The 16,949-nt window shown below is 38.7% G+C and overlaps 1 protein-coding gene across 11 annotated transcripts in view; it reads right to left on the reverse strand.

The window, feature by feature from the left end:
* FARS2 (phenylalanyl-tRNA synthetase 2, mitochondrial) overlaps positions 1-16,949 on the reverse strand; it is a 502,588-nt gene that overhangs the window by 186,374 nt on the left and 299,265 nt on the right. For all 11 annotated transcript variants that reach the window (XM_041772861.1, XM_041772868.1, XM_041772862.1 and 8 more), the window contains one exon: positions 7,668-7,828. In XM_041772861.1, the coding sequence (XP_041628795.1) occupies positions 7,668-7,828 (161 nt within the window). The remainder of the gene's footprint in view (positions 1-7,667; positions 7,829-16,949) is intronic.

Here is a 16,949-nt window from a genome sequence, read left to right on the forward strand (position 1 = left end):
CATGCACTGGTCAATGTCCTCAAAATTCTACACACACCTACACAGCTCCATTATTTACTTCTTTATTTCTTTATAATTATCTCTTGATAAATCTGTTTCCTCTTCCAGACTGGAAATAATGTGATGTCAGGAACTGTCAATGTCATCTTTCTGACTCCAGAACTCCTAGTGTTTCAGTCTAGGCACAACGGAGTTTACTAGTTCATCATTAGGAGCTCTCTGCAGTCAGGTGCAGACAAAATCCTAGGTGTGTCACTTACTTCAGTAACTAAGAGTAAGTAACTCTTGTGGTGGAGTTACTTGGTGGTTCCTAGCCTCGGTTTCACCATCAGTAAAATCAGTTGACAGCACCCACCCCATTAGATTGTAATAAATGAAATCCCTAATGTGGGCAAAGTATTTAGTCCAGTGTCCTGCACCCAGCACTCAACAAATGGCAAGTATTATAAGGTATTAAACAAATTTACATGCAACACAAGAGCCAGTGAACTATGATCGCTGAAAGACATCAATGAGGGAAAATGGACAACCCTGGCCTCTCGAGACTTCCAGTCTTCACATGACCCAGCATACCCCACTGATGCTTCATATTATATGGGGAGCAAGGACAAACTGACACACTGTCCCACAGGAGTCTATCCTCAGAGAGGAATTCACCGTCACTGTCCTTTCAGAGGTCCATTCTGTGCACATCCAGCCTCATCCTTCCTATCTCTGCTTGTTTTTTTCTAAATAAATGAAGCACACAAAACAAATCTCTGACTTAAGCATAATGTTTTAAATACATTTAAATGGTAGGAGTTTACTCACACAGTCCCCTCACACTGACAAATACAAAAGGATGAATGAATGAATGAATGAATGAACGAGAGAGAGAGGGAGAAAGAGAGAGAAAGGAAGGAAGGAGGGAGGAAGGGTGGAAGGGAAGAGGAAAAGAAAGAAGACCTTTGGCAGGTCATAACAACAAAAGTGTTATAGGATTGCAACTGAAATTCTTGGTAACAAACTCAGGGGCAAGAAGAAAGAAGAGTTTCAAGATTGGTTTAAAGAGATCATAATTCATAGATCCACTTATTGTAATAGTTATGATGTATGAAAGACGTTATGGCTTAAAGCCGACGGCCAAGAAAAGAATTGTTGAGACGTCTTTAGTGCAAAAAGGTGGTTTTATTAAAGCTCAGGGACAGGACCCATGGGCAAAAAGAGCTGCATTGGGGTCATAAGGAGTGGCCTCTTATAGACTTTCATGTTGGGAGGGGGTTAGGGAGACCATAAATCTTTAAGGAATTTTGGAAGCAAGCTTTCCAGGACCTTGAGGGGGCCAGTTAATGTTGGGAAAAGGTCATTTATTACCGTCTAATAAAACCTGCATCATGAGACCCTTTGGATGGATATCTGTGGATCATAAGCTTGGGGGATGATTGTCAACATGTATCCTGGAGGGGTAGAGATAAAAGAAGTTTCCAAAGGAGTTTTTATATGTTAAAGTAGACTCACAGGCTCCTTGGGGTCGGGCTTACATTGCCTGTTGTCCTCAGCAAAGTATTAACATCAAGGCAGCTGAGTTCCTAGAGGAAGGTCACTGCTTGTTTCAAGGACTTGTCAGTGGGATGTAAGTAGGAAGGAAATTTAATAACTTTTCTTCTGCCTTTGTTTCCCACATTGGTTATACTAAATAAACCCAAACCTGAAATACACCAGGAAGAAGTGACTTTAATCACCTCGTCAGATGATCTCACTTTATCATCTCATTTTACAGATGAGCCTCTGACAAGTAAGATGATTTTGTCCCTCTTTCTGTAGCATCACAGTGTGGTCCATGGACCAAGAGCATTGGCATCATCTGGTAGTTTGTTAGAAACACAGAGTCGTAGGCTTTGTGTTAGTCACACTAAACTAGAATATGCATTTTAACAAGATCCTCAGGTGACTCATCTCCACACTGACGTCTGAGAAGCATTAATACAGGCAGTTTGTTACCAGTGAGTCAATAAACTGGATAATTTTACTCAATGCCTTATTTTTCTATAAACTATACACTAAATCTTTGGATCTGTTAAGAAAAATTTAAATCCTTTGGCTTTGAGTAATCAACTTATGGATTTATTTTTTTTCTTTCTCCCTTTATTTTTACTTTTTTTTAAAATTTAAATTCAATTTGTCAACATATAACATCCAGTGCTCATCCCATCAACCTATAGATTTTAAACTCAGGATAAAACTTTAGGAAATGGCTCTTGGAAGCCCTGAATGGAAGCCCTGTGGTAACACACAATGTATAGTGACTACTCAGTGACCATTTCCCCATTTGTAAAGTGCAAAGAATAATTATACCTAAACTCAGAGGGTTATTAAGAGGACTGCATTAAGGCCTGTGTGGTATTTAGAATCCTGAACACAGCGTGAGGCCTAAATGAGTGTTATACGCTAAGTGTGATTGTTGTTATGCTCTTACACACAACCATAAGCCACATGAGAGGCTCGCGGGTCACCGCCAATCCATTGTCAACTATTCCTGCTGCAGAGACAAGAGTTTGAAATAATATTCACGATTAGGGATAAATACAGCCTGTGCCCACAGAAGAGAGTCAGGAGAATTCCTTACCTGGGAGAAGAGTACAACCAACACTGCTGAATTCTTTCATCAAATAGGACTCACAGGGAATTCACAATGTTTAAGTAAAATATGTGAATAAAATTTATAATACTGATTAATGAATGATTTTCAATAACAAGAATTACTCTCTATAGGACTAAATACTGAATTCACAATTTAGGACTGTTTAAAGAATTCTTCAGAGATGAACACAGCTTGGATTGTTGAATATTCAACTCAATGTCCTGAAACAGTGACATCCTACCTAGGGGGGTTGGCAGATAGACACACAACAAGCACCCAAACGCCAGAATAAGCCCAGTCAGGGGTTACAGAGTGGGGGACAAAGATCTCTTGTGCAGAACAAGAATCGTTCATCCAACAGCTTGTTCATCCATGTATTTCGAGCACTGATTGAGGTCGGGTAAAGAGAGCCACAACAAACAAAGCACTTAATTCAAACCATGTAAAATAGAAACCAAAAATCAAAATCACCTTATAACCTGAGTTTCCTACTTACTAGATGCAAGCAATGGTTTGAAGGTATTCAGGGAAGAGTGGCATAGATGGAGCCTTGGGGTGATACAAATCAGACTGTTGCTAGACCCTAGAAGAGAGCCAGCATAGTGAGACGGATAGATGGATTTATAAGACTATGGAGACTGTGCAGAGGAAGATGCCAGAGAGGCCGAGAGCCTAAAACATAATCTTGGATGGCCTGATAGGAGATGAAAGAAAAGAAATTTCTGCTTCCTGCCAGCCCTACAATTCCCAAGTGGCTCCCAGAGTTTCCTAGCCAGAGAAGCCATAAACTCACAGCTGCCAGCAGACCTATTCCCCTACATTTCCTACCTTCCCCTCTGGCGAGGAGTCTTGCATCATATTATGATCATGTTAAACATTCGTCTTAAGATAGACCAGCAACATTAAGTGACAAAATCAATCTCATTTCCCTCATATATATAATGAGAACCATTTCAGTCCAATAGGTTAAAACTGCTAACACTCTAGTACTGTCTGCATTACTTATACCTAACCCACAAAAATCTGCTCTATTATACCTGTCATGATAAAAATAGGGTATCTAAAGGAATCTGTGATAAATGAATAATGCCCTCCCCCCAATCCCCAAGATGCCCATGTCCTAATCCCTGGAAGCTGTGAACAGGTTACCTTACATTCAAAAAGAACTTTACAGATGTGATTAAGAAAGGATCTTGGGATGTGGAGGTTACCTTGAATCATCTTGGTGGGTTCCATGTAATCACAAGGGTCCTTTTCTTGCAAAGCAAACAAAAATTCAGAAAAGACGATTTGACCACAAAGGGAAGGAGAGAGAAAAATGCAGTGTGAGAGGAAGCCATGATCCAAGAATGAGAACAGCCCTACAAGCTCTCACAGGTAAGGAAACGGATTCTCCCCTTGAGCTACTGGAAGGAATCTGCCCCACTAACACCTTTGCTTTAGCCTAATCAGACTGATTTTGACCTCTGGAACTATAAAATAATAAACGATGTTGTTTTAAGCTGCTTGGTTTATGGTAACTTGTTATGCCAGCAATAGGGAACTAACCCAGATTATCATCAATAAATACTAATTATAGGTGCATAATTAGGAAACAGCTCTCTGTGATCTATAATTTACAAAGTATTTTATAGACAGACATTATTTTGGTGATTAAATCCTAACTGCTCCATCAGACGTCCTTAAGTTTATTACTCAAAGACAGCCATTTAAATTATATTATAGTGCAAGTATGCATACATTGATTTTGAAATGTGAAGGCAGAAGAAATGACAAAAAAAATGACATGTAATACAAGAAAACCATAGTCTCTTTCTAGGTATCTTTGTGTCTCCTAAGAGGTGACAGGTAAAGTGCACTTAAGATTGGACTTATGCCACTAACTCATGGTAGCAAATGTGTTATCTGTGAATATTCCACGAGCGCTGAGTGCCTGTTCTGTACAATGTTGGCTGGTGTTCCATCAATGTTTACCAAGTCAATAAATGACTGAAAAAATGAAAAGGTGAATGAGAAAAACTTAGATTCTTAGTCAGGTTTTACTTTTGATCATTTAGATGGAGTTTTATTCTAAATTAACCTAGAAGGACCTAGTGCTAGAGCAAAAATAAACAGCTTACTTAAAAAAAAAAAATCACCTTTTTTTTTTTAAAGCCACTAAAAGTCAAACTAAAAATGTGAATAGGTTGTAGGAGATGTTTCCACCCTAGGTTAGGATGCAAAAGGTCACAGAAAACCAATGTCCCACTGTAACGATGAGAAAACAATAAATTTAGAAATCTTATTTGTCATGCAAAATATTGAGGAGATTTGGACACAAGTCTAAACGAGCAAAATTCCAGAGGGGGATGAGCCCTTTCTGGGGTGGACAGACATTTATGGGTGCTTCACCACTGGTGCATTAATAGGCAGAAAAGCTAGCCTGCTTTTGGTAAAAGAAACTTGACTGGAATAAGGAGACATGAGCCAAACTTTGATCAGCCAAGCATCGACTAGTACGGCAGACTGGATAGTGGAGGAACAGCTAGTCCTCATTGCTAGGCAATGCTCCTTCATAATACTTTTGCCTGGTAAGCACCGGTGGCAGAAGAAGCTGGCAACCTGGTGGAAAGTAGAGAGATCTCATCTCCCATGCACAGATCCCAAACTCTGCTGCTGGGGCCAAATCTCACCATCAAGGGGAAATCAAATGGTGATTTGACTCCTGATTAGAACAAGATATCTTGCCTAGTCATCTTCATCTTACCTGCCTGACAGGGGAAAGGGCAAGGCTTTCTGAGGACAGGTATTATCTACTTTGGCATCTTTGTCTTTTTATACACAATATAAAAGTGAGATAAGTGAAAAAGCAGGAAAAATGTGACCCATAACAAAGAAGAAAAAAAAAGAATAAAAGGAGAACAATAGTAACAAAATGGTTGGAATTAACAGAACTGAAAAATGCTATTAAGAAGATGCTAAAGAATTTAAGGGAAAATGTACAAAATAGGTGAAAAGATGAAGAATTCATCAGAGTAATAAAAACTCTAAAAGAGAAGCAAATAGAAATTGTAGAACTGATAAGTACAATATGAATTCACTGGAGGGGCTTCTTCATGGTTAAATGGACAAAATAGAAAAGGTTAGTAAACCCAAAGATAAGAGAATAAAAACTATCTAAAATAAAGCACTGAGTGAAAAAAAAATCAGTAATAAAAAACACACCCTGAGAATCAGAGTACTATGGCATAACTTCAAATGGTCTGACATACATGCAGTTGCAGCCTGAAAAGAAAATAAAGAATAGAGTATGCTTGTTGGAAGAGATATCAGGGTTCCAAGGATGGTTAAAGGGCATTAATCCAACCCAGTGAGATCCCAAGCAGGAAAAGACAGAAAAGCACACGTAGGTCAAACCACTGAAAACCACAGTACAAAGATAAAGACAACGAAATGACATGTTTCAAGAGCTGAAAGGAAAACACACACTCACTTGCGCAAACACACACATGTGTGGGCACACACCCACAGGCACACACACACCTACACATCCATACACGTGTACACAATGTCCACATGCACACACACATACATGCATGTGTGCACACAAACTGGTAACCTAGACACCTATATTGGTAGGAAATACTCCTAAAAAGTACGGATGAAACAAAGGCATTTCCAGACAAGTAAACTGCGAACTTTTGTGCTACATTACAGGAAAATATTAAAGGAAGTTCTCCAGACCAAAGGGAAATGATCCCAGATAAAAACCAAGATCGGCAGAAAGGAACGATGATCAGTGGGGTAATATCAAGGTGGATATAAAACAAAATAGCTTTAAGTCTCTTTAAAAAATAATTGGCCATTTGAAGCAAACAGAGTGATAGACTGTGGAATTATAATACATGGAGAAATGAAATAAGAATATTAAACTCAAGGAGAGTAAGCCAATCTACACTATTGAAGAAAATTAAATGTCTCATGAAGTTGTGTAATAGTTACCACGGTAAAGGGTGATGGATTAATTACGCACACTGTAATCTAGAATAGCCACTTAAAAATACAAAATGGAGAGTGCCAGGATGGTTCAGTCGGTAGAGTGACTCTTGATTTCGGCTCAGGTCATGATCTCAGGGTCCTAGGATAGGCCAGAGCTGTGCGTAGGGCTCCATGCTCAGTGGCCAGTCTGCTTGAGTTTCTCCCTCTCTCTTGGCCCCTCCCCCCACTTGTGCTCTCTTTCTAAAATAATAAATGAATCTTTTTAAAAAAAATACAAAATGGTGAGATCGAATAGGATCAGGGTAATAAAATGGAGGAAAAGAACAAACAAACCAAAAAACACAAAACCTTAGTTTCCAAATGAAGGAAAAAAGAGAAGGGGAAAATAAAAAATGACATGATTAAGCCCAAGAATCTCCCGTGTAATTACAGTATATGTAAGAGGTATTCAACACTCCATTAAATCCAGGCTTAAATAAAAAGACCCAACTCTGTGCAGTTTACAAGAGGCACACTTAATATAAGGACCTAGAGTGAAAATAAAATGAGGACAAGGACACGCACTGCAAACACTAATCATAGGTGTCTACTACGTTAGTATCAGAAAAACTAAACTTTAAAAGTATCATCGGTGATTAAGATGGCTATTTCATAATGATAAAATGATCATTAACAAAGCCCAAAGTTAGTTCTTTGCTCAGACTAAAAGCTTGATAAATTTCTTATTTCTTGCATACAATTTCTGACAGTTTATGAACTCCTGTGTGATTATGGACCTCTACTTAAGACATTTTCCAAGGGGCACCTGGGTGACTCAGTTGGTTAAGCGTCTGCCTTCAGCTCAGATCATGATCTTGGGGTCCTGGGATAGAGCCTCACTCCCTCTACACCTCCCCTCTGCTTCATGAATATAAAAATATCTTTAAAAAAAACCCACTTTTTAAAAAAATACACATTATTTTTAAATTCCACAAGTTTCCTTTCAAGTATATGACCCCTTCAGTTCTTAAAAACTATTATTATTATTATTACTATTACTATTATTATTGGAATCTTCAAGTCATTTTACCTGAAATTTCACCTTCTGGTTGATATCTGACACGCGGAACTGCTTCAGGAAACGCTCATCCTCACTCCAGAAGAGGCGGATGTCAGGGATGTCATAGAGGATCATGGCCAGTCTTTCCAATCCTAGACCAAAGGCCCAGCCAATTCGATCTTGAGCACCAGCTACGATAGGAAAACAAAACAACTGACTTAAAAAATATAAAGGCTTCACAGGTGAATACTACTTGCTGATAAGTGACCAGTACCACTGTTAAATGCCTGCTAGAGGCACTGGGGAGGGGTTGTGGAGACATCCACGAGGGTGCCCCATCTTATGTTTCTCATGCTTCCCACATTCCTTACTCACGTCCCTCACTAAAGCACTCTGGAGTCATGCTGACTCTAGGATTGCCTTTCATGTTTTATTACATTCTAGGATCTTTTAAGCCCTGGCTCCTGCCTCTTTGCCCTGATTCAAACATTTAGCCTACTATGTGCAGGTTACAGAGAAGAAGACAGAAAAAATCATCTCCGTCCCTAGGTGGCTTAACTGGACAGGCAGGTATATTTGAAACATGTCACAGTGGACATTAATATTCAGGAAGAACCTTCCATTTCATTAAAACAACTTTACCCTTAATAAGAGCTACCTCAGTAACACATAGAGAGCAAGCAAGCCAAGATGAAATGCTCATTTACTACCACTCACTCCAAAGGGAAGATGTGTTATTTATTTACATTATGGAGGGATCCCTGGGTGGCGCAGCGGTTTGGCGCCTGCCTTTGGCCCAGGGCGCGATCCTGGAGACCCGGGATCGAATCCCACATCAGGCTCCCGGTGCATGGAGCCTGCTTCTCCCTCCGCCTGTGTCTCTGCCTCTCTCTCTGTGACTATCATAAATAAATTAAAAAAAAAAAAATTTTATTTACATTATGGCAATGCCATGAACTTGAAGGGTTTATTTCGCTTATCTGAAACAAGAGTAAGACCAAAGACATAAAAGTGCTGCGTGAAGAAGGCAAGGGAGCAATTCACATGACTGGAAAAGCTTTCAGAAAGGGCTCATGAAAGGAACATAATTTCAACTGAACACTAAGGGTGAGTAGGGTCCTGGACAGGCTGCAATGGCCTCAAGATTTCATTCCTAGCATGTGTGTCCTGTGTGGATCCCTCCCTTTGAATGTGAGGGACCCCAGGAATGGGATGGAGTTTTACCCATGATTAGGTTACTTTATATGTGGGACCTTCTGAGCAAACCAGCTTACAGAAATGAGAGGGCCCTGTGGCCAGGACCTGAGGGAGGCCTCTAGAAGCTGGAGGAGGCCTGGCAGTCAGCCAGAAATGAGACCCTCAGTCCTACAACCTTAAGGAAATGAATTCTCCCAACAGCATGAATGAGCTTAGAAGAGGACCCTGAACTCCAGAAGAGCGTGCAGCCTTGCTGACATCTTGATATCCACCTTGAAGACCCTGAGTTTGGGACCCAGCCAATATGCGCCTGGACTTCTGGTGCAAGGCAAATGTGACATACATTTATGCTGTTGTAATTCATTAAGTATGAGGTTAATTTGTGAGCTAGCAAAAGAAAACAATCATGCATCCAAAATGTGGAGAAAGGTAAAAGAAAATCTCAGACTGAAGGAACGTCTTCAGTAACAAAGGGGTGACAGTACAACATAGAATGGTTAGTAGTGGATTCTGGAAACACAGATGGTTCAACGTTGAGATAGGTAAGAGAGAAGAGAACCCATTTCTGCCTAGCTACTCCTACCACCATTGTTTATGAATAGACAAGGATAAATGTGTAATAGAAGCTATGCAGATGTATGAGCCTCTTCAAATGGTTTAAAAGCTGAATGGGGACGTCTGGGTGGCTCAGTGGTTGAGTGTCTTGCCTTTGGCTTAGGCTGTGATCGCGGGGTCCCGGATCAAGTCCACGTCAGGCTTCCTGCATGGAGCCTGCTTCTCCCTCTGCCTATGTCTCTGCCTCTCTATCTCTCGTGAATAAATAAATAAAATCTTAAAAAAAATAAAAAAATAAAAGTTGAATGAATTAAAATAGTCAAAATGAGATCACAAAAGAAAAAGAGAGAGAGAAAATGGCTCAGTAGCAGGAGGGAAGGTGGGTTTTGAAAGAAAAGCAAGTGGTTGGCTGAGTGCACCCGTCCCTGAGTAAGAATGAGCATTCAGATAAGGAGGAAGGGAGAGGGGTGTCTAACCTTGCAGACAGTGGAGTCACGAAAGAGTGAGCACAATCCCTGACCCAGTGACTAGGTGCCTAAGAGAGCACTTGAAGAGTGAGGCCAAATATTTTGGAATAATTCATACTGATGCAATAATTCATACTGAAAAATGGTTGGCCACTAGTTACAGACATGAAATATCATATAATCATGACAGAGTTTTTAAATCTATTTAAAGAAGATTTCTTTTTCTTTAAATGAAAAGGGAAAATTGCAGTCCTGGTAAGGTGGTCATTCAGAGTCCTCATTCACTGCCGGTTACAACACATATTTTAATAACAATTTGGAAATAACATGGCAATACATATAAAGTGTTGCCTTAAAAAATGTTCATAGTCTTTACTCTTATAGGTTTACTCAGAAATTTGTCCTAAAGAAATAATCCAACAAAAGAAAAATATAAATGAAAGAAGATACTCAGCAGTACAACTTATAAGAGCAAAAACCGAGAAACAACCTGAGTAGCCCAAATTAGGGAATGGCTTAAAATTACAGGGACATTTTGATGCAGTCATTAAAAATCATACTTACATAAATATGTATTTAATAAGTGACAGACTATAAGGAATTATGAAAAATATCTATGATAACATGAATATGTACTATGATACTACTATTTAATATAGATACAAAGGACTGTACTGTGAAAATATAAAAACAAAATGTGGTGTTCAAGAATAACAATGGGTAATAGTTTTTAAACAACTTTAAAACATTTTCCTGTAATTGTAACAGTCTTTTCAAATAAACAAGTAATAAAGATAAGTAGGGACATTAATGCTGCTTTGTGACTTAGGTTTTTTTCCTTAATCTTTTAGATTTTATTACCAATTTTTAGATATAACCAACCACTGAAAGCCTACTTTCTGTAACTGAATGAGCCAGTCAATTTATGGCATGATTTTATTTAATATCTATTCTTTCTTTTAGTATCTTAGTTTTTCCTCCTTTCAGCTACCCACAGTTAGTTCCCCAACCCCCAAAACTTTTTTTAAAGCAAAAACAAGAATAACAAAGAGCTCCTCAAAGTAGGTAAGAGCAACAATCTAATGTTTTTTAAAGACTGTTTTATCTATTTGAGAGAGGTGGGGGGCAGAGGGAGAGGGACAGAGAGAATCTCTGGCAAACTCCATGCTGAGCATGGAGCCCAACATAGGGTTCAATCCCATGAAATTGAAATTATGACCTGAGCCAAAATCAAGAGCCAGATGCTCAACTGACTGAGCCACTCAGGTGCCCCAACAATCTAATTTTTTAAATGGACAAAGAATATGAAGTCATTCATAGAAAAGGGAAGAAAAATTACCCTTAAGCAAAAGAAAAGCTTAAGAAAGATGAAAAGTAAAAATGCACAAGTTACTGTACTTTAGTTATCAGAGTGGCTGAATAAACACATCTGATCCCATACTTTATAGCAAAGCCAAGGGAAAACAAGCACTCTCCTCTACATTGCTGGTAGGTTCACAATTGGGTTTTTAACCTATTGACCTAAGGACCATAATATAGCAGTAGCTATCAACATTACAGGTGCATATACCACCTTGTTACTTTAGCTACTAGAATGTAATCCTACTTATGGGAAATTATGAATGTGTAAGTCCTCTTGCTGGAGTATTGGTTATAAGAGCAAAAGATAACAACCTAATGTCCATCACTAGGGAACCAACTAAATAATCTGCTATGTCCATACAATGGCATATTATTATAAAAATCTCTGACAGATTTCAAAAACTTTGATGAAAGCAGCAGCTGCCTGGTTTTGTTTTGTTTTGTTCTTACTTTGGGGGTGGTTGGGAAAGAACTGAGCAAATGGAGGACAAAAATGGGAAGATGTCACACTACATGCCTTTTTAAATAAAGAGTGACAAGAAATATTTCAGATAACAGAGATTTTTGTTACTAGATAAAATAATTTCTCTTCTGTTTATTTTTATTTTTCATACAATTTTATTTTTTTATAATAAATTTTTTATTGGTGTTCAGTTTACCAACATACAGAATAACACCCAGTGCTCATCCCGTCAAGTGCCCCCCTCAGTGCCCGTCACCCATTCACCCCCACCCCCACCCTCTTCCCCTTCCACCACCCCTAGTTCGTTTCCCAGAGTCAGGAATCTTTATGTCCTGTCTCCCTTTCTGATATTTCCCACACATTTCTTCTCCCTTCCCTTATATTCCCTTTCACTATTATTTATATTCCCCAAATGAATGAGAACATACAATGTCCTTCTCCGATTGACTTACTTCACTCAGCATAAGACCCTCCAGTTCCATCCACGTCGAAGCAAATGGTGGGTATTTGTCGTTTCTAATGGCTGAGGAATATTCCATTGACCACAGCTGCTTTATCCATCATCTTTCGATGGACACCGAGGCTCCTTCCACAGTTTGGCTATTGTGGACATTGCTGCTAGAAACATCGGGGTGCAGGTGTCCCGGCGTTTCATTGCATCTGAATCTTTGGGGTAAATCCCCAACAGTGCAATTGCTGGGTCGTAGGGCAGGTCTATTTTTAACTCTTTGAGGAACCTCCACACAGTTTTCCAGAGTGGCTGCACCAGTTCACATTCCCACCAACAGTGCAGGAGGGTTCCCTTTTCTCCGCATCCTCTCCAACATTTGTGGTTTCCTGCCTTGTTAATTTTCCCCATTCTCACTGATGTGAGGTGGGATCTCATTGTGGTTTTGATTTGTATTTCCCTGATGGCAAGTGATGCGGAGCATTTTCTCATGTGCGTGTTGGCCATGTCCATGTCTTCCTCTGTGAGATTTCTCTTCATGTCTTTTGCTCATTTCATGATTGGATTGTTTGTTTCTTTGGTGTTGAGTTTAATAAGTTCTTTATAGATCCTGGAAACCAGCCCTTTATCTGATACATCATTTGCAAATACCTCCTCCCATTCTGTAGGTTGTCTTTTAGTTTTGTTGACTGTATCCTTTGCTGTGCAAATGCTTCTTATCTTGATGAAGTCCCAATAGTTCATTTTTGCTTTTGTTTCTTTTGCCTTTGTGGATGTATCTTGCAAGAAGTTACTGTGGCCGAGTCCAAAAAGGGTGTTGCCTGTGTTCTCCTCTAGGATTTTGATGGAATCTTGTCTCACATTTAGATCATTCATCCATTTTGAGTTTATCTTTGTGTCTGGTGCAAGAGAGTGGTCCAGTTTCATTCTTCTGCATGTGGATGTCCAATTTTCCCAGCAGCATTTATTGAAGAGACTGTCTTTTTTCCAATGGATAGTCTTTCCTCCTTTATCGAATATTAGTTGACCATAAAGTAGAGGGTCCACTTCTGGATTCTCTATTCTGTTCCATTGATCTATGTGTCTGTTTTTGTGCCAGTACCACACTGTCTTGATGACCACAGCTTTGTAGTACAACCTGAAATCGGGCATTGTGATGCCCCCAGCTATGGTTTTCTTTTTTAAAATTCCCCTGGCTATTCGGGGTCTTTTCTGATTCCACACAAATCTTAAAATAATTTGTTCTAACTCTCTGAAGAAAGTCCATGGTATTTTGATAGGGATTGCATTAAACGTGTAAATTGCCCTGGGTAACATTGACATTTTCACAATATTAATTCTGCCAATCCATGAGCATGGAATATTTTTCCATCTCTTTGTGTCTTCCTCAATTTCTTTCAGAAGTGTTCTATAGTTTTTAGGGTATAGATCCTTTACCTCTTTGGTTCTTCTGTTTATTTTTAAGAGATTATAAGAACAAAGTATTCCTCTCATGTTACATGGGAGCCAAACTTTCAGGATAATTATAATTAATAAAAATGGATTCCTATGTCCTCCTTCTAATAGCCAGGATGGGTCTCTTTCATTCTATAAGACCCAATGCATTTCTAAGCCTGAAATGTCATTATTGGTGGGGCTTTCAAAAAAAAGAAAAAAAAAAAAAAACCCTCACAAATTCCTTCATATCTTTTTTCTTCAATCTCAGTGGGTTGTAATGTGTTCAGCTAATCGACTATAGAGGAAATGATGCTACATGACTTCTGAGATCAGTTTATTTATTTATTTTTTAAAGACTTTATTTATTCATGACAGACACAGAGAAAGAGAGAGGCAGAGACAGAGGCAAAGGGAGAAGCAGGCTCCACGCAGGGAGCCCAATGTGTGACTTGATCCCGGGACTCCAGGATCATACCCTGGGCTGAAGGCAGGCACTAAACCACTGAGTCACCCAGGGATCCCCCCCAAGGTTAGTTTAAAATAGCCACACAACTAACATTTGGTCTTCTGTAAATGCTTGCTCTTCGCACATCCCTTCTCACAATTCTCCCTCTAACACATTCTCTCTTGAAACCCAACTGCCATGCTCTGAGAAGGCAGTAGCATGGAGAGACCACGTATAGGCACTATGGACGGTCCTAGGTGAATCCAGCTTTCAAATCATCCTAATGCCGATAGCAAATATGTCAGTAAAGGAGACTTAGGAGGGGGCCAGGCCTGGCTCTCTAAATCACCCCAGCTGTTTAATCTTCCCAAGGCTCCAGCCACCATGGATGAGAGAGAAACTGTCCCCACTATGTGCTATCCAAATTTGTGACCACAGAATAATGGCTGTGGCTCTCTTATGCCATTAAGTTTGGAGAGATTTGTTATTCAACAAGGGATAACCAGACATTGTTAAATCACCTGCATTTTGCTTTGTATTATAAACCTTTCCAAAAAATAAATAAATAAAAATAAATAAAGATTTCTGATTATGGTTAAACTAAGGCTAACTGAACTACTGATGTAAATTCATTTATTTGAGATATAAGATGATGCAAATAAAGACTAGATAGTGTTTCACTTAGGAGAGATCAGGAATTAAGCTTTAAATAAGATGAATCTACTATATTATAGTATCCTGTATGTCATAGTATCAATTACATCCTAATATCACATCTATATACAAAGGCCATGCCACCCCACATTATTCATTGCGTTGTTCATCCTACATAGAAACAAAACAGTCCTACGCCAAAACTATGTAATACCCCTTCTCCCAACCAACTACTGCTTTTCATCTTATTTTTCTACTTTGTGATGAATGGGATCATCAGCCATCTAGTTATTCAAGGCAGAAACCTGGGAGTAAATTTTAACTCCAAACACTACCTCATTTCAGATATAGACCTTTAAAGTATATCTCAAAATTTCTCTCAAAACCATCTCTTTATTCTAGTCTGATTGCTACTACCGATTTGTGCCTTCAACAAATATCTCTCACCTGGGCTCTTCTAAGAAACACCCAAGTAGTCACCGTCTGTCTCCCTATCTGGTCCATCTGTGATAGTGCCACCGATTCTCTTTATAAAACATAAATTTGGACACTGTCACCAGTATAAAAGGGAAGAACAATGAATGACTCATCTCTAAGAACCATATTTGTTCTTAATCTTATTTTGCATTTATTGTCTTTCTAAAACACACACAAAAAAAGCTTAAAATTATTCCATAGATCCCCATTCACTCTAGCTAAACTTGAATACTCAGGGAACCTCAAGATTCGATGTACAAGGTCCAGTTGGGAAAATGCTTTACTGTAAGTTAAATACTAGCATCTTTGTTCATTACTTGGCACCGAGGCAATCATAAAGATAAACAGATGGGGTGCCTGGATGGCTCAGTTGGTTATGCGTCTGCCTTTGGCTCCACTAGGACAGAGCCCCATGTTGGGCTCTCTCCTCAATGGGGAGCCTGCTTCTCCCTCTCCCTCTCCCTCTGCCTGATGCTCCCCTTGCTCATGTGCTCTCTCTCTCTCTAATAAATAAATAAAATCTTAAAAAAAAAAAGTGGAAACACAAGTATTCAGCTGTGTTACAGATAGACTGAGAAGGAGTAGACTGAAAAAGTTGAAAAGAACTTTCAAAAAATTTTTCAATACCTCACAGGTTGTTAATTTTGTCACATATAAAATTGTGCCCATGACATTGCTCAACAACAGAATTCACTTTTTTTTCAAATGCAGATGGGTCATTTGCCAACACAGACCATTTTCAGAAACACAAAAAAACCCTCAAAATACTTAAAAGGATTGAAATTTACAAGGAACATCCCATGCCCAAAGTGAAACTAAATCAGAAGTCAATACTATAAAAATATCTGAACATTTCCCAACTACAGGGAAATTAAACAACATACTCTTAAATTATCCAAGATTCAAATAAAAATCGCAAAAATTAGGAAATGCATTGAAATAAATACAAATTAAGTTCAACACATAATAATGAATAGAATGCAACTAAACCTGTGACTCAAAAGAAACCTGTAACATTAAATGCTTATGTCAGAGAAGAAGGTGTCAAATCATGACTTACTTTACAAACTAGAAAAAGAAAAGAAAATTAAGAACTAAGTAAAACAAAGAAAAAATAAAGAAAATAATTTAAGTGGTAAAAAAACAGAAAAACAATAGAGAAAACTGATGACACCAAAGCTGGTTTAAAATAATTTTTTTTAACTGGAGCATAGTTGATACACAATGTTACTTACATTAGTTTCAGATGTACAACATAGTGATTCCACAACTCCGATATGTTGTGGTATGCTCACCAAAAGTGTAGCTACCATCTGTCACCATAAATTACTATTACAATATCATCAATTATATTCCCTCTGCTGTGCCTTTAATCCTGTGACTTCTTCCATAACTGCCATAATGGGAGATACCTATATCTCCCATTCCTCTTCACCTGTTTTGCCCACTCTCTCACCATCTTTCCCTCTGGCAACCATTAGTTTGTTCTAGGTATTTATGGGTCTGTTTCTGCTATTTATTTATTTGTTTTCTAGATTCCATTTTTAAGTGAAATCATATGGTATCTGCTAGAATCAAAAAGACAAGAAATAGCAAGTGCTAGTGAAGATTCAAAAAGAAAGGAAGCCTTGTACACTGTTGGTGGGAATGTAAATTGTGGCCACTGTGGGAAACAGTATAGTATGGAAGTTCCTCAAAAATGAAAAATAGAAATACCATACAAGTTAGTAATTCCACTACCGAGTATTTACTCCCTCCCAAAGAATGAAAACACTAATTCAAAAAGATATATGCACCTCTATGTTTA

This window comes from Vulpes lagopus, chromosome 10 (genome assembly GCF_018345385.1).
Source record: "Vulpes lagopus strain Blue_001 chromosome 10, ASM1834538v1, whole genome shotgun sequence".
NCBI lineage: Eukaryota > Metazoa > Chordata > Mammalia > Carnivora > Canidae > Vulpes > Vulpes lagopus.